General features: G+C 47.0%; 1 protein-coding gene across 1 annotated transcript; it reads left to right on the top strand.

Annotated features, from left to right (window-relative positions):
• Positions 1-1,758: 1,758 nt before the first annotated feature.
• On the top strand, positions 1,759-22,922 carry XKRX (XK related X-linked). Its single transcript, XM_033137800.1, has 3 exons — positions 1,759-2,800; positions 11,192-11,451; positions 21,340-22,922. Exons 1-3 carry the CDS (start codon positions 2,439-2,441, stop codon positions 22,083-22,085), a joined length of 1,368 nt encoding a protein of 455 aa, XP_032993691.1. The 5' UTR covers positions 1,759-2,438; the 3' UTR covers positions 22,086-22,922.
• The last annotated feature ends 1,367 nt before the right edge of the window (positions 22,923-24,289 follow it).

Raw genomic sequence — 24,289 nt, forward strand, 5'->3', positions numbered from 1 at the left:
AATGTTATTTCTGGGTTAGCGGAGTATGTAACCTGAAGCGTATGTAACCTGAGGTACCACTGTATTTTGTTAGAAAATACAACTGTTTGATGTGTTGTTTCTCAAACCAGCTTCACACCCATTGGAGTCCCTAAGCCATCTCTAGTCAAGGTGTGAACAGCTTTGCATAGGGCAAATATGTCCTCGCCCCATTAACACCTCCTGGAGTGCACAGAAATGAAGCTGATACTAATGAAGCTGTGCTGATGTGAACAGTTGTTGTGCATGTGGGTGGGGAAGAGCTGTGAAACACACTGGAAAAAACTAACTTAACTGAGCTCTAAGTGTGGTATAGAGGTTAGAGGGGTCAATTGGGGTGGGGACCTGGATCCCAGTGGGCACACCAGGTCCTTACTTCCTCCATGAGTCCTGTTTCTGACAAGTGAGCCCTGCCCACTTGTCGCTCACATGATGTCGCAGACGCAGTGATGCCAGGTGACCCATGATGCAGTTTGGAAGCAAAGAAACAGCATTTTGCAAGTGTTGATGGTCAGTTGGCCAGTTGCCAGGCATCCTCATTTGGCCTGCGAGATTGTTCTGGCTAAGCTACATGCACCTGCCCCTACACCTGATATTCCGTGTGACATCAGATGCAGGGCAGGTAAAAATGTGGTTGGAAAGAAAGTGGGCTTTGCAGGCCACTGAAAAACCTGCACGTGGGTTGAACTCAACACTCAGCAATGATGCCCACTGGTTGATTGTAGGGTCTGAGGGGAAGAGTAAAATGGAGGAAAGACACATGTACACCACCTTGAACTTTTTGGAGGAAAGGTGGGATGTAAATGTAATTAAAATGATGGTGACAACGACAACAACCAGTTGCTAAGGAACAACACTGGGAGAGGTTTTATTATCCTCATTTCTTGCTCATGGACTTCCCAGAGGCACCTGGTTGGCCACTGTGGCAAAACAGGAAAAAAAGATGCTGTGACTCTCAGGCTGTGCACCCAATTACTGTACTGCTTACTCCAGCTCCAGTGTGCTGTGGCATTTGAAGCCACACACATTTAGCCACAATCCATCTGTGTCCCCCAGTTTCTTGAGATGCCTTTTCTTTCAACCATTCCACCCAGTTTGAACGTGTAAGCCATGGCTAAGCTGAGGTGTGTACATTTCAGACATCCATTGCACACACAGTTTACAGAGGATGGCTCCATTGAAAAGGAGCTTGTGGGAAATGCAGGCATAGGAAAACAAATCAGGACATTTGCATCAGGTTAAGAAATTCATTTCCCCTCCCTGCAGTCTACAGCAATATTAAATTGTGACTTGAAGAGCCTCAGCCTAGCCTTGATATGATGCAGCAGACCTCCTGGCTCTCTTCTGCTTTTCTCTCCCATTTCAGTATTGATAATGTTCATAAGTGCACAAGCTAGATGCTGAAAGGCACTCCCCCCCCCCCAATCTCCTTTAGCAGCAGTGTAGCAGTTAGAAATTCAACAGGTGAAACTTCTCCATCTCATGCCTATGCTGGGATAGCCACATCTGTTGAATTTCTGCCTGCAACAATTAAAGGCACGGGTCAGGACCTCCAACATAAAGTAAGGGCGGCCGCTGGTTAAGTTACAACCCTACCGCTGATCAAGCGAGGAGTTGCAGATGGCGGTGTCTTAAGAAATAGAACTCTGCCCTGTAGAAGGCGTGCACTAGGACCCAGCGTTGCCGACAACAACGAGTGCAGACACACCTGTTTTCCAAGATAAGACCAAACAGACAGGGCGAGCGAGCGCGCAGGGTGCGAAACAGAGAAGGGGAGAAATCTCACGTCTGGCCCCCGATCGGGCTGCGCAAAGGGACTCTTTCTGGCCAGCCTCTCCCTCTGCCTGTCTGCTTGCCCTGCCAATTCGCGCGCTTCGCGGAGCGCACGGATCGGTAGCTAGCTAGGCAGCTGGAAGGAAGCGATCGCCGACGCCTCCAGCCCGACGTCCTTCGTCGTGGCATCTGGGTTGCTTCTCGCCCCCGCCCTCCGCTGCTGACTTCTTGTCGTTTTCTCTTTTTCCCCTTCAGCGGAGCTGATCTGGCCCGAAGAACCCCGACGGCGATAGCAAGCTCTGGCAGAGTGACTGCGGACGCCGCCGTCTTGTTCTCAGCGGAGAAGGGAGACACGCCTCCCTCAGTTAAAAAGCGAGGGACTTCGGGTTTCGCTGCTCTTTAGAGCCAGAGGGTGCTGGAACTCCCACGTGGATTTTGGAGCGAAGGAAATAAAAGGCGGCTGTTTCTGGGAAGCCCCTCTTCGCCTTGGATCGGTGGTGAGGGACTTCTTCGCAGGTTGGAAACACAAAGTCCCTATGCAGGATCGATGCCGGAGAAGCCACCGGGATCAAGCCTGGGTTTCTCTGTGTGAATGCTCTTGACCTCATCGAGGCCTCCTTTCCTCTGCGTCATCTGTGGGCCCCAGGATGGACTCTGTGTGTAACATTTCCAGTGGGGAATGGTCAGACCTGGCCCTTCCCAGGGGGGCGAGGTACCATCCCCGCCGCATAGTGCGCAGAGTCGCATCCCAGACTGTGACCAAGGTGAACCCGCCCATAGGGATCGCCTTTATGACCATCCTCTACTGTGCAGAGATTACTTCTGCCTGTGTTGTGAGCTATGCCTACAGCTGCTCCAATGATGTCTTCTGGCTCTCCCTGACTCTCCTCTTGATGCTGATACCTGCCGTCATGGACCAGCTTGCCCTCATCTTTGTGAACCGGGACCTGACTAGTGACCAGCCCTTTATCCTATTCATGCACCTTGTGTTGCTGGGTCCTCTCATCAGGTGAGCCGTGCTACCAACTTCGTTTGGAGAAGGTGCCATATAGCTCAGTGGTGGAGCATCTGCCTCACAAACAGGAAGGTCCCAGGTTCGATCCCCAGCATCTCCAGGTAGCATTGAGAATCCCCCCTGCCTGAACTCCTGGAGAAACCCCCTGCTGTAGATAGTACTAAGCTAGATGAAGGACTGTAGTAGCTTAGTGGTAGAGCATCTGATTTGCATGCAGAAGGTTCCAGGTTCAGTCCCTGGCATCTCCAGGGAGGGCGGGGAAACCCTGGAGAGACACTGCCTGTCAGTGCAGTCATTACTGAACTAGAAGGGTCAATTGCCTGCCTCCATATAAGGCAGCTTCCTAACTCCCCCTGCCCACCCCCCTCAACTTTACTTAGCAGGGAGCTTCACCCAGCAGGGAGTTGGAGGGTTCTTTGTGTAGAACTGCAATCATAAACTCTGAGTTTAGAAAGAAGAAAGCAAAAGGCACTGGGAAGCTACTGTGTGTGTGTGTGTGTGTCCTGAAAACAGGTGATACCATATTTAATGGAATGGAATGCCCACAAATTCTGATGCACATTAGGGTGCACATTAGATTTGATGGCACCAGCAAATACTTTTTTGGTTTCAAAGTTTTGAAAATTGAGTTGTGTGTTAGATTCGACGGTGCATAACTGATACAGCATCCTATTATGCTTCTTAAGGTTGTTGGTCCTGCTCATTCTGCTGAGTGGGGCCCTGGACCTTTGCCACCCAGTAGTGGGGCAGGAGAGCTGGAAGAAAATTCACATCTGGCAGCCAATGTGCCCCTTTGGTTTCTAATAGTACATGGGTAGACGAGTCTAAAAAGCCTGGAACACAAATCTTTACAGTCCTCTAGCGACTAGGTTGGCTCATTTACCCAGAAGTAATGTATTTAGCATTAACTATGGGAATGTTTACTCGATTCTGACTAAACTAAGCGTCCCAGAGCAAAATATACATCAGGAGGCTGAGTTTGGTCAGAATCAAGTATATGCTTCCAGAGTTAACACTAAATACATTGGTTCTGGCAAATGAGCCACCATAGCTGCTAGAGGACCATGAAAATTTGTGTCCTGGACATTTGAGACTTTTACCCATGTACTATCAGAAGCCAAAGGAGCAAATTGGTAGCCAGGTGTGAAATATATTGACATTATTTTCATCTCTCCTACCCCACCACACAGTTCTAGCCTCAGAGGCAGTTTTAGGGTAGTGCAACCTGTTAGGCCACATTGGCCATTGTGCTGCATGGGCCATCACAACAATACTGTAGAACGGAATGCAGAGGGCACCCCAATTTTAGCATCACACAGGGTGGTGCTGAAATTTGAGAGCCCAGAGTCCACCACTGCTAGCGTGATGGTAGCTCTGGCCAAGTGCCATTCAGAATACTAAAAACTCATCTGTCCATTTGGAAGCGCCATTCAGCACTCCTAGCATCATTGCATAGGAATGGGGAATTCAGGTCTGGGCGGGGGGGGGGCAAATGCGGCCCTCTAGACATATCTAACTGGCCCTCGAGACTCTCACTAGGCCACGCCCCTTCTCCAGGCACATCTCCACGGTGCTGTGCTTTTGCTTGGCTGGAATGTGCCCTTGTTAACAATGCCTTTTACTTTCTTGGAGGGTGACATAAGTGGTGTGTGTGTGTGTGTAGGAACCTTTGAATTTTTTTGAGGCTATAATGTAGACCACTATATAAACTATATAAATGTAAGAATCACACCTGTTGTTCCATCCTCTGACCCTGCCCACCACTAGCAAGCAGCCTACCAGAAGACTGTCTGCAAGCGAATACAGCTCTTGCTCTGACAAAGGTTCCCCACCCCTGAACTAATAGGACCCCTGCCCCATGCACTTCCAATCATGTCTTTGCAAGGGCTAAAACACCAATTTCGCTATGAAACTGGAAAGCTGCGGGATTCATTGACTTGCAGAAGATGCTGCACTTTTGGGCTGTGATTTTTGAAGCATAAAGCATGCACAGCCCTTGGTTGTCCCACACCTCGGTGCAATTGACACATGGCGCACATGGGGCCAGTTTGCCCATCGCAAACAAGCAAAATCTAGCCTGCATGGGATAGGGGAGGACTGAATGGGGCAGCAGTGCTGGAAGGAGGCAATTTAATCCCCGCACTTCACATGCCATTTTCACAAGCAGAATCTACTCTGCAAAGAAATTTTTAGTTCTGCTGTGGGGAGAAAAGTTCCTGTTCCCACGGTGCCGCTGCCCCAATCCAATTAGACCTCCCTCCATGAATGTCTCCCAAGTTAAGAAACAAAACAGCAGGAGATCCAATCACATAGGAAGCTGCTTTATACAAAGTCAGACTATTGGACCATCTACCTTGGTATTGTGCACACTGGCCGGCAGTGGCTGTTAGGGTTTCAGATGAGGAGCTTTGCCCAGCCCTACCTGGAGATTCTGGGAATTGAACCTGGGACCATCCACGTGCAAAGCAGGTGCTCTGCCCCTGAACTATGGTGGTCCCCATTGAACTACCACCCTCACAGATGTATCATCATGTCTACTTTGACCTTCCATTGTTTACACTACTGTAGGACTTCAGACACAAGGTGTAGTGGAGGGGCCAGAGATTGAGATGCAAGTTGGACTGATGGGTACCAAATTGGCTGGCAGTGCAAGAGCAGGTAAAAGGTGAGCAGCCTGCTACTAGAATCACATCCAAAGGGTCTTCACCAAATGTGGGACCCCGGAGGTGAAGGGAGAAGAACTCCAGAGTTTTGAAAAGCTGCTTCACACTGTAGTTTGTTGGGGTGCTATGAGTTGTTAGGAGACCCCTATTCCCCTCCCAGAGCAACAATTCATGGAGAAGAAGGATTGACTGTTAAACTGGGAATGGAAGCTCTTTGAGGGGAACAAACTACAGTACCCAGGATTCTTTGCAGAAAGCCTGACCATTTAAAGCAGGGTTCGCCAAACTTGGGTCTCCAGCTGTTTCTGGACTACAGTTCCCATCACCCCTGACCACTGTTCCTGCTAGCTGGGGATGATGGGAGTTGTAGTCCAACAACAGCTGGAGAGCCAATTTTGGGAAACCCTGGTTTAAAGTATGATACTGCTTGGGGGGGTGGGGTGGGGGTATTCCCATCTTTTTTTTGGAGATCCCTCCTTTTGCCTTGTGAGCACATCCCAGCTGCCTTCAGAGAATCATATGCTCTCTGTAATGATGGGAACTTGCTGTTTTCAATCTGCTTGCTTTCCAAGGTGAAAGGTCGTTGGCTTCCTCCCAAGGAAACTGGTTTGATCCCATGAGTCAAACGGGGGGGGGGGGGTCGGCAAAGGCTGTAATTCTTTACCCTGCCTCTGCTTGTCCAGATGTTTCATTCTCCACTCCTCACTCCCAGTCTCTGCTTTGCTCTTCCTTCACCTCTTTTGAGTGCAGAAAGGGAAGGGGTGGGGAGCTCTTTTTGGAATGCTCTTCACATTGAAACCCCACCTCCCACAAACTTTGGAGGCTGCAGTTCTGTCACTTGTGAATGTGGTTTGTTGCGGAACATAGTGCAGAAGAGAAATAATGTGCATAAATTTTACATTCATTGTTATAGACAGATGTGGTTTTCCTTGCTCAAGTCACAAGGCTTTATGTTATTAATTAAAAATATATCTGCTTTTGTCAAGCTGATGCCCTCTTGATATTTTGGGCTGCAACTGCAATCATGCTGCTGCCAGCATGGGTTGGAGGTTGATGGGAGTTGTAGTACAAAACATTTGGAGGGCACCAGGTTGGGGAAGGCTGCTTTGTAGCCTGACATCTACCAGCTTTACAATCCTCTACTTTTGTTACTGGCTGCATTAATATCCCACTTCTCCAAGGCACTCAAGGCAGCATACATAATTATCCTGAACTCCATTTTATCCTCTCAACAACCTTGTGAGGTTGATAAGGCAGAGAGACAGTGACTGGCCCAACTTCACCCAGTGAATTTCATGGCTGAGTGGGTGATTTGAACCCTGGTCCTAGTCTGTACACTCCTAATCACTACAATCAATTGGCTCCAATTAAATGATGCAGACTATCACATCATCATCTATTATTATTATTAGCTCACCAAAGCAGCAAAAGCCTCCACACATGGCACTCCTTACAAATTAAAATGGCCAGGACACTCCGAAAGCTCCTTGGAAGAGAACTGCCTTGGGTGGCCACCTAAAAGCCAGCAGGGAAGGAGTGAGGCAAATGTCCCTGCAAAGGAAGTCCCACAGTTGCAGTGGACCTGACGTGGTGTCCTGTGAACCCATCTACTGTACTTTAGGTGGTGAGAGCCCATGGACCAGAGCCTCCACACAAAAAACCCACACCTTAAGTTATCAAACAATCCTATGCACGTCTATTCTGAAGAAAGCCTCATTGAGTTCAATGGGACTTGATCCCAGGTAAAAGTGTGTAATATTGCAGCCTTAATATACGTAAGAGAATATACGTAATGTATGCTCAGATCATTTGGTATTTTAGAATTCAAACTTTGAATTGGGCTGGGGAACTAACTTGAAGCCAGTGGTGTATGTTGTTTATGGTTTAGTGGAACATGCACAGGTTGGAACAAGACCAGGCAAGCCCCAGTATTGTGTGTTTCCCTTCTTCCACGTGGCCAGGTGTACGACTTTAGCAGTGTTTACTTGCTGTTTCCCATAAAGTTAGCACGTTCCTGTGTCTGACCCAGGATTGTGGTTTGCTGTAACTAATGGTTCATTTAAGCAAAGCCAGCTTCTTCGTGCCAAATGCTTCTTCTTTCTCCAGCTTAAGCCTGAAGTACAAATCATTAGGGTTCTCCCACTCCGTCCTGCTAGCCCTGTTGGCCAGCATTCCTCTGACTGGCCAAGCCGGGAAGGTCCTCTTCTCTGCCTGCTTTTACCCTGTGCTTTATTTAGCCCTCATTTGCCCTGTGCTCTACCCTTCAATTTCAGTCTTCCCACTCCCTCTCTCACTGGTGAGGGAATGGAGCGAAGCTGCCCTCAGTACTATTCTTAGCATATGGAACTCGTCAAAGAGCCATTCTTTAAGTTTTCTGTTTGCTCCCTTTCATTCCAGGTTGAACGAAGCTTTGAAAGCATAATGTACAAGGCAGTTTATGGGGCGTTGGGAGGAGTGGGCAAAGATGGAGGGATGCAAATTTAGCATGGGTTGGGGCCGGATCATTCATGCGAGATGACGAGAGGCTCCCGGACCCCCCCAAATAACAAAAAGTCTCGTGGCACCTTAAAGACTTTAACACTTATTTTGTGACATAAAAGGCAAATGTAGCCAGGTTGGTCCATAAGGAAAATAAAATGAAATCCAAAAGCTGGGTCATAAACTTTTATTAGAACCAACCAAAATGCCACAAAAACGTGGCAACTTTTTTCTATTCTCCCATCAGGTGAGGTATTATACAAAGCAGGGAGGGTGGCAGTGGGACGTGGGTATGAAGGAAAACCAAAACCAAAACAGTGCAGAAATTAGCCTGGATGTGGTAGCCATGAGGCCAAATTATAGACTTGGTTCCAAGATGGTGATTGCAGGCTGAGTCCCTCCCAGGTGTTACAGGTATGAAGTCACACACCTATGGTTCTGAGGTGAAGAAGCTATGGCTGCTCCTCCCCACTTCTGAGAAATTAATACCTGGTTTGTCATTTCCGGCTTCTACCGGTAACTTGAAGGACTGCCACATTTCCCTGACAATTTGGTTGGTCCCAAAAAAGGTTTTGCCCAAACTTAGGCTGTGTTCAGACATGAGGGTTTATTGTATCCATTTCTAATGCTCCCATTTATACCGCATTACCTTTGATTTTTATTAACAAGCTGCCATGTTGCACTAAATCTTAGATGGTGGGGAAGAGTTGCATGCCCGTCCCACATGAGCAGCAGTGGCATGATCATGAGAAACACAGGGAAGTTAACAGGGCTGTGACATAGACTTCCATGAACAAGAGTTCACTTCATCAGATGTGTGAAGTGGATAACAGAGAGACACACATAAAGAAATAAAATGGTAAACAGTGAAGTCAGAAAGTCAGTGAAAGGCAAGGGGTACAGTCTCAAATGTTTCTATGCAAAGCTGAGATGTGTGCAAAATAAACATATTGACGAATATCTTCCAGCTAAGGACACACCTCATCTATCTGATGCAGGCTCTAGCCTACAAAAACAGTGACAGACACATGTCGAAATCCAGTGCATACTTGCATCTGAGTAATAATTCCCAGGATCTATTCACCTGGAATGTCCTATGAGGTTATGTTCTGCAATTGCTGAACACAGGTTCTGTCTGTATTTTCCTGGTCACATCCCAAGTCCCTGTAACCTTTGAGTTATGCAGAAGTTTCCAGGTTCTGTCCCCTGCATCTCCAGCTTGAAGCCGGGAAAGACTTGAGTTTCCTGTTTGAAACCCAGAAAAGCTGCTGCCAGATGGCGTAAACAGCGCTTGAGGTAGACAGATCAGAGGTTTAACTCTGTATATAAGGCTGCTTGCTACATCTGAGAATCCTGTGTATGGTAGTAGTACAGGGATGGGGAAGGCTTTACCAGTTGATATTCTGGCCGCTGTGTAGCCATGAAAAGCACAGGATCTGTGTCTGGGGCTGTGTGGACACCATACATTTAAAGCGCATGGCTTTCCCCTCAAAGAATCCTGGGAAATGTAGTTTGCTAAGGGTGCTGGGAATTGTAGTTCTGTGGGAGGGACTACAGTTCCCAGGATTATTTTGGGGAAGCAAGCCATGTACTATAAATGTACTTTACGGTGTATATGCAGCCTTGGTCAGAGGTACAGCACCTGCTTTGCATACAAACCGTTCCAGGTTCAATAGGATCAAAACAGACCCTGTTTTGATACCCCTAGAGAGCCACTTCCTGTCCACACAGCTAATACTGGGCTAGACGGCCAAAGGCTAGAAGGCTTATTCTGACTCAGAATCAGGCAGCTTCCTATGTTCATATGAGTCTTGAGTTGGAGAAAGAGGGGGTCTTTGCCTCATTCTAAAGGAATGGCCGCATGGCTCCCTCAAGACGCACGGCACCACCGTCCCCGGAGCCACCTGAAAAACCTAGCCTCTTTTTCTCTTCTTTTAATTGGCACTGCTGGACCTCAGTGCATTAGAAGTTGTTTGCTTTAAAAAAAAAAAAAAGTGGTCCAAAAGCCAAAAAAACAAAACACTGTCAGGTTGGTGGAGCTGAAAGCATCTCGCTCTAGTCGTGGTGAGTCATTCTGGAGGAGAAGCGCTGCTTTGTCCCCAACGAAATGTCTTGCTGGATCATTTGAAAAGGGTGTGTGCTCTCAGTCTCGTACTTTGCCTTGGGAGACAGTTGTGGGCGTGCTGCTTTTAAAACTGTGGGAAATTCCTGAGTGGCGGACGCATTCGGAAGCTGGGTGTTTATCACCTGCTGGTAGCTAACGTTTGAGATTGGCAGTTTCTTGTTATAGTTACTACTTCTGCAGCAACAGATAATGAACCGGAAGGAAATATGCAACCCCAGTGGAGGGCGGAAAGGAGACAAAGCTCTGTTTGCAGACCTTTGGGTGATTTGCTGTAGATCTGACTCCGAATAGTTGTCAGCAGCAGCAGCAGCAGCAACAGCAGCGGCAACAACAACAACAGAAATAATTTTTTAACTATTCTAAATCAGGCTGAAAAAATAGCGGACCTTTGTATGCAAAAAGACGCTGAGTTCAGATCTGGTACGATAACCTATTTCTTGGGCTAAAATGTATCCAGAGGTGTCATTCTTAGTACGAAATATTATTTCATTATATTGTATTTACATTTCACATTTCCTCCAGGGAGCTCAGAGCAGTGTAGATGGTTCATTCCCTCTCTGTTTTATCCTCACAGCAACCCTGCGAGGTAGGTTAGATTGAGAAATGGCGACCGTCTAAGGTCCTCCATTGAGCTTTAATGCCTGAGTGGGAATTTGAAACCTGGGCTTCCGGGCACTAGTACAACACTCTAGCGGCCACTACACCAAGTGTTGCTTTTCTCCCTTCCCCTCCACGTCACTATTTTATACCTGGCTTTGGTTGAGATTGATGGTTTTGGACTATATCAGAGTTCTTCAGCTTTGGGTCTCCAGGTGTTTTGGGACTACAACATCCCCAACCACCTTAGCCAATGGTTTGGGATGGTGGTGGGAATTGGAGTCTATCTACACCTGGGGACTCAAGGCTGAAGAAGGCTGGACTAAGGGTATTCCTAATATCCTTTGCAACCCTAAAGTCCTATGGCTGAAACCCTAGCTCAAAATACTTGCTCACCCTGCCCCCTGCCCCCAAAACAATGCATGAATATTCATGAGTATACCTGTTTGCTTGTCCCTTGTGAAGACCTTAAGAGAAGGGCTGGTGGCTTCTGTACTGATCCTGACTCTTTCTCTCATGCAGGTGCTTAGACGCCGTAGTGATGTTCCACAGGTTGGGGAGGGAGGAAGAGCCCTACGTCACCATCACTCGCAAGAAGCTGATCCACAAGGACTCTGAGATTGAGCTGGAGCAGGAAGTGGGTCATCTGGTGCGCAGGCTGATCACCCACCGCAACGCTTTCAAGCGCATGGCTGTCATCCAGGCCTTCCTGGGCTCTACTCCGCAGCTCACATTGCAGCTCTATGTCAGCATTGTGGAGCAGAATGTCCCCACCAGCAGAGGTAATAGGCAGAGCAGAGCGTCACAGTTCTTTACTGTGCAGAATGGGAGGGGGACTTGAAGAGCATGGGTGGGCTTTGTTTGCTCATCTGGTGCAAGGTATAAAGGGTTTGGGAGGAGGGTCGCGGGAAGTCCTCTGTTTCTCAGATCCCATCCACTCGAGGCATTTAAAGCCCTGTTATACCACTTTAATAGCCCTGGAGAGTCCTGGCAGCCACAGTTTGTTTACAGTGCTGACCTCATGGAGTGGCAGTTCCCAGAACCCTGAACAAACTATGATTCTGATGATTATCCAGGATTGCTGGATAGTGGCACGATAGTGCTTCAAATGTATGGTGTGATTGTAGCCTTTCCCTCTATCACTGCTCTCTCCAGACTCAAACAGGGTCTAGATTTGCAACAGAATAAGGCAATACAAATGCTAGGGTGGTAAGGGTGGGCAGAATGCATGGGATGCATATTCCTCACCCAAACAAACAAAACAAAAACACAGTGCCAATAGAAAATTATGGCATAAGGCACAGAAGGCTTCTAGCCCAACTTTGTACCTGCAGTGCTAGGTTTCTGTTTGCAGGAAGGTTGTTTTTTTTAAAAACATTTTAACAAGATTTGTATAACAATCTAAAAATGAATCACTACGCAGTTTACAAAAATATATAAAATCTTCATTAAATAATATTCATTTAGACTAGCAATAAAAGTAGATGTAATAAAATTTCTAAATATAGATAAAATCAGATTTTTAAATTAAAAAACCCCATATATGATAAAATTACATGTCCAGGTAGATTTGTTTAAACCAAAATGTTTTAAGCGGGTGACAAAGACACGTAAGGGAACGTTAAAAAATGCAGCCATGTTGCCCAACTTTCTACAGGCTCTGCTCTTCCACCTTTAATAACAGCGCACCCTGCAGAAAGTAAGCAGGTGAAGTTTATTTTAGACCGGAGTTAAAGTAACAGAAAAAAAGAGATCTGACATGAAAAAGCTTCAGATGCTTAAGTTAGCATCTGGTTGCTGCTAAAGGCATGGGAGCACGATTGGTAAGGGAAGCTGGCAACTCTCACTGAAGTTATTTGTATACTCTGGGCTTCCATCACAGTGCTAACCTCCCTGGTGAAGTTCATCTATGGTTACAGAAACAGGCTTTCTCTTTCAAAGTGAACTGGAGCATTACAAAATGAAAGCTTTGCAAATAGGCCTGAAGCAGACCTTAAGAACCCCACCCCAGACAGAACAAAAGGACATTAAATCAATGATGTTAACAATTGACATGGTCTGCCCAGCAGAGGTCTGTAAGAACATAAGAAACACCCTACTGGTTGAGGCCAGAGGCCTGTCTAATCCAGCATCCTCTTTCCCACAGCTGCCAAACAGAAGCATCTGGGAAGGCAAAAAGCAGGACACAGGAGGTGGGAGGGAGGAAGAGCCCTCTCTCACTGTTGCTCCGCAGCAGCTGCAATTCAGAGTCATCGCTGCCTCTCATACTGTTGGTAATAGGCAGCAGCCATTGTAACTAGTAGCCACTGATGGCCTTTTACATCGATGGCCGTTGCTGGTACCTCTTGTGAAAACAATGGCTGGATACACACCATAAGCATGCTCTCCCACAAAAGGAACCTGGCAACTGTAGTTTCCCCCCTGACAGCGCTACAAATCCCAGCACCCTTAACTAACTACAGTTCCCTGGGTCCTTTATTTGGGCAGGAGTTGCTTTTAATGTATGGTGTGTAAAATGTATGGTTCTATTTATTGTATGAAGAAGTACTTCCTTTTGTCTGCTCTGAACCTGTCACTGTTCCAGCATCATTGCGTGATCCTGGATTCTAGTATGAGAGAGAGAGAGAGAGAGAGAGAGAGAGAGAGAGAGAGAGAGAGAGAGAGAGGGGGGGGTCTCTCCCCACCTTTTTCCTCCACACTATGCATGGTTTTCTACATATCTATCATGTCGCCCCCTTTCCCCCCCAAAAATTTTACAATGCCCGAAACATTGCAATCTTTACTCACAGGGAAGTTGCTCCAGCCATTTTATTATTTTTCAACCGCCCTCCCCCCCTGTATTTATAGCTTGCCTTTCCTATAGTGAGAACCAGGGGTGCATGCCTGGTTCTCCCCATCAGTTTTATCCTTCCAACAGCCCTATGAGGTGGGTTAGGCTAAGAGACTGTGACCGGCCCAAACTCACCAGTGAGTGAGGATTTGAACTATGGTCTCCTGAGTCCTTGCCCAGCTGCTACACCGCACCTGGAAAAGCACATAGAGCTGGAGGAGGAATGTGAGGAGTGATGCTCTTTCCTCTTTTAGCTCTATGTGCTTTTGGAAGCTTAGTTTGATTCTATTGGGTCTGCGTGCCCAAAGTATTCACTCAAGAATCCAAATGTATGTACCCATGGGACTAAAAAGGTCAGCAACCACCAATCTAACTGATTAGTGGACTTCCACAGTGCAACCCCAAATAAAAACAATAATGCCAATCCTATAGGACTTTTTTTTGCACCCCCCCCCAGCCTGATTTTGCAGAATCAGGGTGTAGTACTAGCCTACCTTGGAAACAAAATGAAAATTTTAAAATGGGACCTCGACTTTGAACTTTTTTTTTTAAAAAAAGTTTGTATTGGGTGGGTTTTGTGTTACAAAGCAAACAGATAAATGGTACAGCTATTGTCTCCACTTCAACTTGTTTTTTTAAAAAAAAACAGTACAGGGCTGGCTATAGGTCCCCATTGAAACATTGCTGTGGGAGTTGCATCATTGGGGCCACTTCCAATTTCATCATAAGCAGAGTGAGGCTTATTGCTTATTTCCAGACTGCAGCTCGTAGAGTTATATAATAACTATGTGGGAATCCCAAGTTCTCTTTTGTAGTTCTGGAAAAAACTTGTTGATGCTGCCTCAGAATATTGTTTAAAAACTAGAAAAATCAAAACAGAACGATAAACTCATCCTGTATTTTCCCCACTCTCAAATTTTATCATCCATTTCATTATTTATAGCAATATACTGTACGTCATTCTGAATGACCATGGTGCTTTACAGGGGGGGGCATGGGGGATGGGGATGGGGGACGACAGGTCCCTATCCTGAGGCTCATACAATGTAAGGGCCAAGATATACTTAATCATGACTTTGTTTGTTTGTTAGAATTTAAAAACAGCTACAAGAGTATTTTTTTAAAATGCAAATGTAAGAAAGAAAGAAAGAAAGAAAGAAAGAACAGAGAGAAAAAGTAGAATGAGAGAAAGAAAAAACAAACCCAGAGAACCTCTACTGCCTTGCCAGCTCACATTAACAATACAATACCCTATCCATACATCCATCAGAGGGCAGCACATTATTCTTCCTGACCTGTTAATATTTGCATTTTATGTGCTCTTTCGCATGACATAAAAGCCACTTTGGAAATGCAGTTGAATCCCGCAGAAGTTTAGCACTCATTTCTGTGATACTTGTTTCCAGAAAACAACAACAACAACAGTTTGCCACCCTGTTAAATATTTATGTATGTATGTTCAAATGTAGCAAGAGTGTTAAGGTCACCAGACTGTTGCATAATATATGGCACTGTTTGTCCTTCCAGGCTCAGAGCAGAAGTCTCTTGGTGACCGTAAAGTCTTGCAAAATTTCTTTTCTCTTGCCATTAATCTCCATGCTACAGGAACATAATTGTAAAGTGCACGAACATTTGCAAATATCAAGGATATTGCCAAACAAATTTCACATGGACACAACATGGGAATTTTGACAGGAGCATCCCTAACCTAATTCATGCCTCCAAACTCTTAAACGTCCTGCATTGGCGGAAGATAATACATGTACTGTACAGCATCAGGGTCACCTGAGCTCCATTCCTAGATAAACCAAACCGTTGAGCACTCTGGCACATGTAATTTGGTTTTAAAATTCAAAACAGGGAAAATGGAGATGGGTTAACATGGGGGAATATGCATTTATTTCAGCTACGCATTCTTAGGCTCACTTACAGTAGGGTCATCTTCCGCAACCTGGTGCTCTCCGGGTGTTTTTGAACTACAACTCCCATCACCCCCAGCCAGCAGCTGATGGGAATTGTAGTCCCAAATGTCTGGAGGGCACCAGGTTGCAGGGTGGGGTGCAGAAGGATATTGGGCGGGGGGGGGAGGCAGGTAAGGAGATGGTGACGAAAGATTCATGGAAAAGGTGGTCTTTGAAGAGGGAACTGGAGGAAGTAGGAGAGATGGCATCCTAGGAGTGTTCTGAGAGGCAGTTCCAGGCATAAGGAGCAACTCATTTGTGCGAGTCTGATACCCAAGGCCGATGGAGCTAGAGGAGTGAAGGTCCTAGGCAGAGTTGTAATGTGATACAAGAATGAACAGGGAGAGTGCAAGATTGTGAAAGGCTTGGAAGGTAATGGATAAGGGGTTAGGGTTTGGACAGGATGTCCCCATAGCAATTTAAGGATGTGCATCCTTCGGACAGAATGATGAGAGACTTTGGCAGTGATGCAGCTTGGTAATTTTAGACTCTGGTCTCAGTGGTCTCAGGGGAGCCTCTCTTTGAACTAGGGGTGAGGAATCTTTTGCAGCCTGGAGGTCACATTGCCACTGGTGTGTGTTGCCAGTAGTAAAAGTAGGTGGAGCCATGGATCCAGTGCTTAAGCTTTGTAGAGTTACAACGCAGCCACACAACCGTCAGCACTTTCTGCACACTCGCCCATACTTCACTGTCAATGGCGTAGGAAGGCAGGTGCGGTGGCTGCGGACTTCCCCAGGCGTCATCACTGAGGGGGGTGACCACGTGGCCTGGCCTGCAGCGCAGCCAAGGCACATGTCTTTCCTGGGGAGTGACGCAGTGGCTCAGGCACCTGCAGGCTCTGCGCTGCCTGAAATGGCAATGTAGGGCTTGTGGACCCCGTGGAGGTTCCGCACAGCGTGCTCCGGCCTGGCTTGCCTTGCCCCTGGGTGCACCAAGCAGCTAGCTACACTGCTGTTCACTGTCCTCCATCCAGTAAAGCGAGAGGGCATGGTCACAGTTCAAGATCATGAAGCGGAGCTGGTGAGGAGGTGTGGCCTGGGGAGACTTCTGAGAGCCAGTTAGAGGTGCTTGGAGGGTCACATTCAGCCCCACACTGAGGTTCCCCCACTCCTGCTTTAGATGGTAATGTGGAGTTGTGCTTGGAGGCCTTCCAACTCATTCTGCTTATTGGGGCCCTGGACTGCTGCCCTCAGAGACCTGCCCTGTGCACAGACTGGATATTGGCAACAGACTTTTGGTCAAAGATGAAGAGGGCTGAGATGTGACAACTGCAGACTGCAGGGAGGAGAAGGCACCAAGGCAGGAGACGAGACTTATCCATGTTTGGCATTTTCAGGGCGGGAGATGAGAGTTAGCCATATTTTTTTTTGCCCTGCTTCCAGGCGGTTGCTGCTTTCAGGTGGGATTCCAGTTGCATACCAGCAAGTTCAGGTTGTGCTACTATAATTGAATGGGAGGTCTTGCACAGCAAACCCTCTTCCCAAAAAGGTGGGGCTTTTTTTGCAGTAAGGGAAGAGATGGGAAAATGCACTGACACAATGTCAGCTAAGCTTCCCTGCAAACAAATCAGAACAACTACTCGTTAAATAGCTAGGGTTGCAGAATTTCCCTGCCAACAAATCAGGATAAACAATAAACTAGAAGGGTTGGATCCAATGTAGCGCTAGGTTACAGCCACTAGCAACCTACCTGTTCCGAGGGTGAGATGTTTTGTGCCAGTATGTGTGTGGCAGAGAATACACAATCAGGTAACTTCTTTGCAGAATGGATAGTGCAATCCTTTGCAATATGCACAGTGAGTTTCCACTGGTGCAGCTGTTGCATTGGATCCCTCTGTTGTGTGGCCACAACTTTATTGGTTACAGAATGTGAGTGGTATTGGCTTAGGCACTGGAAACCACACGACTATATCTGACTCCTGCCCATCTGCAGGAAGTCTTGGAAGGGTTCACCACCAGTAGGGGGAGCCCTGCTGATGCACATCAACTAGGGACTCCCTCAGGGTCACCGCTAGGGGTCGTGCTATGGCCCTAGCCCCTCGTCTGGGGCATCAGACAGAGATCACACCCCTCAGATTCCTTTAACGGAATACCCTTGAATTAGGAGGGGGTAGGTGATGGCCACTACCTCCCCTCACCTTCAACCTAATACTCCAATGCCTAACCGCCAAACCTTACAAAGTTGTGCCAATTTGCTACAAGGTAGGCGAAAAAACCAAATGGCCGGTGCCAATTTGCGAAGTGGAAAAAATTCCTACCAGGCCCCTTTGACAGGCGACCAACCGAGGTCCATAGCAAGGTCAAGAGATAAAGAGCCTAAACTTAGGGAGCGAGGGCAGGAGAACTGAGCGAGCAGGAAGAAAAGGGGTAAGTCCTCGGCTGTGGCCAGTTTAAATAGGCCAGACCACGCCCCTGGATCGTCTGGATTGAACGGCCAAGGAATGATGCTGCCAAGGACTCCCCAATGGCGCTGGGGCTATACTGCCCTGTGCACGTGGGGAGGGCTTGCTCCCAACCTGCAACGTCATCTCTCCAGGAATGGGGAATGGCTTAGTCTAACATTAAAATTAACTGCTCAACTTACATTACACACACACACATAAATATATGTATTGGCAAAGCATTCAGTCATCTGACCTGCCATGGAACAATCATGAGATACCGGTAGTTATCGCTAAATCTGAAGACCCACATGTGGGTCTGTCAGCCGCTCAGAGAGCTACGTTATAAATGCAGCAAACGCACCTGCCCTTTCTGTGAATGCACCTTGAAACATAGGCCTGGATCAGCTGCAAGTGTTGGAAAGGGTTTTTTTCTGCAAAGGATCTGCATGCAGTCAGTAATGGTGATCCATCTGGTTAGCTGTTGCATATGTTGCAGCTGCCACGGAGGACTGAAAAGTATCTGCCAAATCACTAGTTGAACCCTTCCCCTGATGTGTGATGCTTTGTGTTAGGGATGGAGAACCTGTGGCTCTCCAGATGCTGTGGGACTCCAACGTCCACCATCTCCAGCCAGCATAGCCCAATGGTCAAGAACGATGGGAGCTGCCATCATGTTACATCTGGAGAGCCACAGGTTCCCCCATCCTTGCTTTATGCATTAAATTGTAACCCATACTACATATCAATCCCTCTACAAATCTGCGTGTTTCTTTCAATGAAGAAGAAGAAGAAGAGTTTGGATTTGATATCCCGTTTTATCACTACCCGAAGGAGTCTCAAAGCGGCTAACATTCTCCTTTCCCTTCCTCCCCCACAACAAACACTCTGAGGTGAGTGGGGCTGAGAGACTTCAAAGAAGTGTGACTAGCCCAAGGTCACCCAGCAGCTGCATGTGGAGGAGCGGAGACGCGAACTCAGTTCCCCAGATTACGAGTCTACCACTCTTAACCACTACACCACTGCTGGCTCTCCATGTGAAGTGAGCTAAAGGCTATCACATACTTCTGGCTGATGCTGAAAATGCACCTTGAAACATAGGCCTGGATCAGCTGCAAGTGGCGTAGTTGGTAAATTCCACAGAAGCAGTTCTCTGGCTTGTGAGTCAAGAGTGTCTGCTCTCTTTGCAACACTCTTTGGGTGTGACTCAGTTCTGGCACCTGTTTAATATAGGATTCTGCCCAGAGGTGTGGTTGCAGTAATGAATACCTGTCAAGAGACAGCAGGTGTTCCCATTGCTTAGATTTAAGCAGTGCTGCTCTCTGCTTTCGGTGCTGGAGATCAGCCTTGGAGCATACAAACAAGAATGCTGCTGCAACACTGGCCTGGGTCACACTGCATGTTGAGCCATACCGTAGCTTGATGGGATTGTGTGAATCTGCAAGCTCCCGGAGAGTTCATAGGCTCTTTGCTCCTCCCTGGCCTTTAGCATACCATGCCTTCTGAACTGGGCCACAGTGGTTAATCTCTCTCCTCATTAACCAAGGTTTGTTCTTGGCTGTAGCTCATGGTGAGTGAGGAGAGGGTTTAGCACACTAAAAAAAGACACATTGAATCATGGCTTAGCATAGCACAGTACTGAGAGCGAAAAGGATGAGGGAGCAGCAAAGCAGCTGTGAGCTCCTCATTGGGAGCCTGCCCATATGCAGAGTCCTGGTAAGCGTAATTCAGAGCTTTCCAAACTGTGTGTCAAGAGGCTGCATTGCGTGAATGCTCCCCGTGCTCCTCCTGGGGGTGGAAAAGGGTTAGTTCAACCTCCGGTTTCCTAGTAAAAATGAATTACTGTGTCGCGAAATGATGCATGTCTAAAAAAGAAATGTGTCACCAACATGAAAAGTTTGAAAGCTCTGGCCTAATTACTACGCGATGTGAACCATGCAATTAAATCAATACGGAATAAACAGCTTCAGATCCCTGCTCAGCTATGAAGTGCACTGGGTGAGCGTCAGAGCCTCTGCCCATGTGTAAAATGCTTTCCCCTTACCACTGCTTATGTTTAACTGAACAACCTGAATTTGTCAATACATGTGATTGAATCCCATATGAAAATAGTGACAATCTGAATGTGCCCTGTGTGGGTTAAGGTGATGGAATAATAATGGGTTTACCAGCTCTTAGCTTCTTTAGGTATTGAATGATGAACAGTAACTCAGCAGCCACTTCTGTGGAGTTAATACTGCTTGCATAGTTTCCATGTGGGGTGACAGCACATCAGAGAAAGGGAAGATGCTTCTCCAAACACAGTCCTACCCACCCCCACATCACTGCTGCTGATCTTCCTGTAAATCAGTTCCCAGTGTTACAGAAGTCTTGTCACTCTGCGGGTATCTTGTGCCCGTCCCTGGGGTTTCTGCCTCACAATTCATGTTTGCTTATTGATGATTTGCATAATCTATTTTGAAAGCCAAATGGTATTTCCTGGGAGCAGTATTTGGAACTGGGTGTGACCAAAGCCCTAAGCAGAGCCTCTTTCTATTTGAATGAGGCTACCTAGCCAGTTCTGAATGAGGAAATTCAGAACTCATTTCTCCCTATCTAGAGTCCCCTTTGAAAAGAAAATAATAAAAAGGAAAGTGGCCATGCTACTGGTGAGCTGATTTCAAAATTTACACGTTTTCATCTGTATGTGCAGGAAGACCTGTTGGGTTTCCAGCAGGAAACAGCTTGATTCTTTTAAAAAAAACAAAAACAAAAGCTTGTGCTACACAAAAGATACAGATCAGCCATTGCTTTAGCCATACCTTTACATGAACCTCTAGCTTTGTTTGTATGGTTGTTGCATAAATATTTATCACAGCAACAGCCACCAGTGACCTTGGAATGGTAAGGCAAATTAAATGAAGGGTAGTTTGCTGGACCAACAGCCCGTAATTGTCTGCTGGCCTGATTTGTTCCAAAGGGCTGCCATTGTACATGACTGGTCTGTACAATGTGGTTGATTGCACATTTTCCAGCTATGTTCAGCAGATGTAGGAATCAGATGATGAGAGAGACATACTTGCCATTGCAGAACAAGCCAAAAACCTCCACATCAGGACATTCTTTCCCCATTTCAACAGAGCTACTACTTAGGCTATTTTAGGCCTGAATATCTAGCGCTCATTACCTCTTTGGCAGCAGCTGACCCAACACCTGCCCTGAGCAATCTCTGTCAAACCATCTCATCTCTGCCATCTCCCAGTGTGTGCCTCTTGCCCCAGCTGACACTCTGTAAACTATCTGAGCAGCCCCTGTTTCAACACATTGCAGAGAAGAATGAGCAACCAGTTAGCACCAAGTTACTACTATTGCTCCTAAGTGAGCTCCAATGGGCTAGTAACTTTTGTGGGCTTAATTGCAAGGCAGAAGTGCACCGAGGCGTGACAATAATTGTGCAATGAACACTCACTGGGCTGATTCTGTGTGCTCACTCTTTGGCCTTCCTCCCCACCTCTTTTAGCAGTCCTGATGTGCATCTGCTTGGTGTCGGTCACCTACGGAGCTTTGGTCTGCAACGTCCTGGCCATCCAGATCAAGTATGATGACTACAAGATCCGCCTGCACCCGCTGGCCTTCATCTGCATCATCCTGTGGCGTAGCCTGGAGATCTCAACCCGCATCACCATCTTGGTCCTCTTTGGGAGCGTCTTCAAGCACTATGCTATGGCCATTGGTGGGGCCAACTTCCTGCTCTTCTTCTTCTTGCCCTGGGTGCAGTTTTGGATGAGTGGTGCCCAGCTACCTGACAATGTGGAGAAGAACTTCAGCCGGGTGGGCACCCTCTCGGTCCTGTTCTCCATCACTTTGCTTTACGCTGGCATCAATATCTTCTGCTGGTCAGCTGTGCAGCTCAGGCTGGCTGACCGGGAATTGATTGCCAAGTCACAAAGCTGGGGATGCATGGTTCTCTACTATGTGTTCCGAGGGCTGGAGAACAGTGTGCTGCTTGTCGTCTGGTACTTCTTCATGACGGACGTCTACGAGTACTTCTGTGCCCCGTTTCTGGTGCTGCAGCTGATTGTAGCCTACTGCTTGTCTATCACCTTCATGCTCTTCTTCATGCAGTATCTCCACCCCTGCCGCCGCCTCTTTACGCACAACGTCTCTGACTTCTTGCAATGCGTCTGCTGTAAGCGGGACGAAGCACCCGAACCCCTGCAGCTTGAGCCCCCCTGGGAGCCTGGCGTGAAGCACACCATAGTTTGATGGGACATAAGTTGAAATCAAATAATAAACCATTCTGCTAAAGGGAGGGGCATGCCCCATACCTGGCCTCAGCACCTGTTTGCCCTGAGGAATCGGGTATAATTTTTCAACAAGGGGGCATTGAAGGGAGTCATAGTTGCCGGACTGGGCCTTCCAGAGCATCATCTGAACTGACAGATCAAATTGGGATGGGCAATAAGGGGGGCAATTTCAATTTCCTTATCTGCCTGCAGAGCCTGGAGTAGTCTGCCTAGCACACTAATGCAGCAGGGTCAGTTATTACGGTCAGAAGGACTGTGTTGTCATTTCTACATGATAACTGTTGACTGATGTTATGTCTGATGTTCGAAGAAGAAAAAAAGCCTAGCTGAAGGATACTCAGTTGGGTTGAACTCATGATTAGCTTAAGTAAGGGGAGATCCTTTAGAAGGGTGGTTAATGGGTCTTGCTGCGGCAGCCATCTGTTTACACCACTGCATCCACATGGGCACCACATGGGTCTGTCTTAGGATGGATAGAATTGTGGCCCTGCATTTTCAAGGATAGTCCTGACAGTCGTGACAGCTGAGGCTCTAAGACTTGGTTGTCCTTTAGCACCCTTGGTGCTCCTCCACCGTTTGTAGTTCTGTGTTAATTTATATGTTGAGTTGAGAATAGACATTTTAAAGTGTTTTTTTTCATTTTTAAGGAATTTGGCCTCTTTTTATACTCTAGTTTCTTCTATGCCATTCAGAGCAGCATGACCACATGATTGGTCAGCGAGTCCTGGGTAAGGAGTAGAGTCCAGGGGAGAAGGCAGCGATGTGCCTTCAAACCCATAGGAGTGCTGTAACCGAATGCATACCTTTCACAGGATGAGTATAAGGAGCAGCCCTTTAGCAGCACACTTCTGTGTGGAAGGTGGCCAGCTTGGTGTGGCAGAGTTTGGAGCTGAGATCAGCCCCCCATTGATGCTGTGCCTTCTGAACTGGGTCAAGCGTTTTACCCCCATGTGCAAATTACGCTGAAGAAATTTTAAGCCACAGGTCTGGGCCGAAGGGGAGCTGTCCAAGTTTGTTACTACTTGCAAATAGAAGTTGGGCTTGCTCGCTCACCGTCTGGCCAAGGCTCACCCTCAACAGTCCCCATTGTGCAATACCCTGTGGGAAAGGAAGCTCCTAACAGATGTGAGACATGCAAGTGTGAGAGCCCTTTGGCACATTCAGCTAACTGTATTGGGGGATCAGGCACACTGTTTTAAAACACCCAGTCCCTACAGTGTTTATTTAGAAGGAGCTTCAGTTTTGTGTAGCTAATAGATAGGGTTGTGACTCTCTAGTTGTTGCTGGACTGCAACTGCTATGGTCCATGATAATTGGCCACACAGGTTGGGAATGATGGAAATTGAAGTTTTAATGTTGTCCGGTAGGCCACAAGTTTCCCTGTCAAAGACAGTTCCATAAACACAATTTAGGTTCCTTCAAAACTTCTGGATTCCTGTTGTTTAGTATCTTGACTGCAGCTGTTTTCCAGTCAGCTATGTTTTGGTGACATGAAACATTTATTTTCTTATTTTCTTTTTTAACTTATTTTCTTGCTCAAGACCTGGTGGGCCTTCAGGTTACCTTGTTCAAATATATGTTATTTAAATTCTCTTAATGACCTGTGAATTTTCTTTTCCACAAATAAAGTACCTTAATTTATTAGCTATATGTGTTAAGGCAGGGATTTCTAACACAGTGCCCATGGGCACTGGTGTGCTCGCCAATGCTTTCTGTGGCACTTGTGAAAGGTCTAGGTAAATAACCACTCAAAAAATTCACAACGCACAAGAGACCGTTTGCTCTTTCTGCTTGGTTCCTGCTTGCATGCACTGACCCAGCCTTTCCTACCTTGAACACGACTCCTTCATTGGATGCAAGGTTTGGACACCCACCTTCCCTTCCATTCTGAATAGAGTAGAGGTGCAAAATGCTTCACTGTGCGTAAACACTGCAGTGGGCAGTGGACAACCCGAAGAAGGATAATGGGTGCATAGACCACAGTTTGGGAACCCCTAATCCAGGGGTTTTAGGAGACATAGACAGGGGTGGGGACAAGCTGGTCAAGTGTTGCAGCAAGAAATGTTACAAGATGCATTCTATACAATCACTTTCCATGGGGATGTCAGGGGTGGGGAACCTCTGGCCCTCTATATATTACTTGGATTGCAATTCCAACCATCC

Source organism: Lacerta agilis, chromosome Z, assembly GCF_009819535.1.
Source record: "Lacerta agilis isolate rLacAgi1 chromosome Z, rLacAgi1.pri, whole genome shotgun sequence".
In the NCBI taxonomy this organism is placed as follows: Eukaryota; Metazoa; Chordata; class Lepidosauria; order Squamata; family Lacertidae; genus Lacerta; species Lacerta agilis.

Excerpts from the sequence above, each read along its gene's own strand:
- XKRX (XM_033137800.1), top strand. The coding sequence starts at position 2,439 with ATGGACTCTGTGTGTAACATTTCCAGTGGGGAATGGTCAGACCTGGCC. Across the intron at positions 2,801-11,191 it reads TTGCTGGGTCCTCTCATCAG|GTGCTTAGACGCCGTAGTGA; the intron begins GTGAGCCGTGCT and ends TCTCTCATGCAG. Across the intron at positions 11,452-21,339 it reads GAATGTCCCCACCAGCAGAG|CAGTCCTGATGTGCATCTGC; the intron begins GTAATAGGCAGA and ends CACCTCTTTTAG.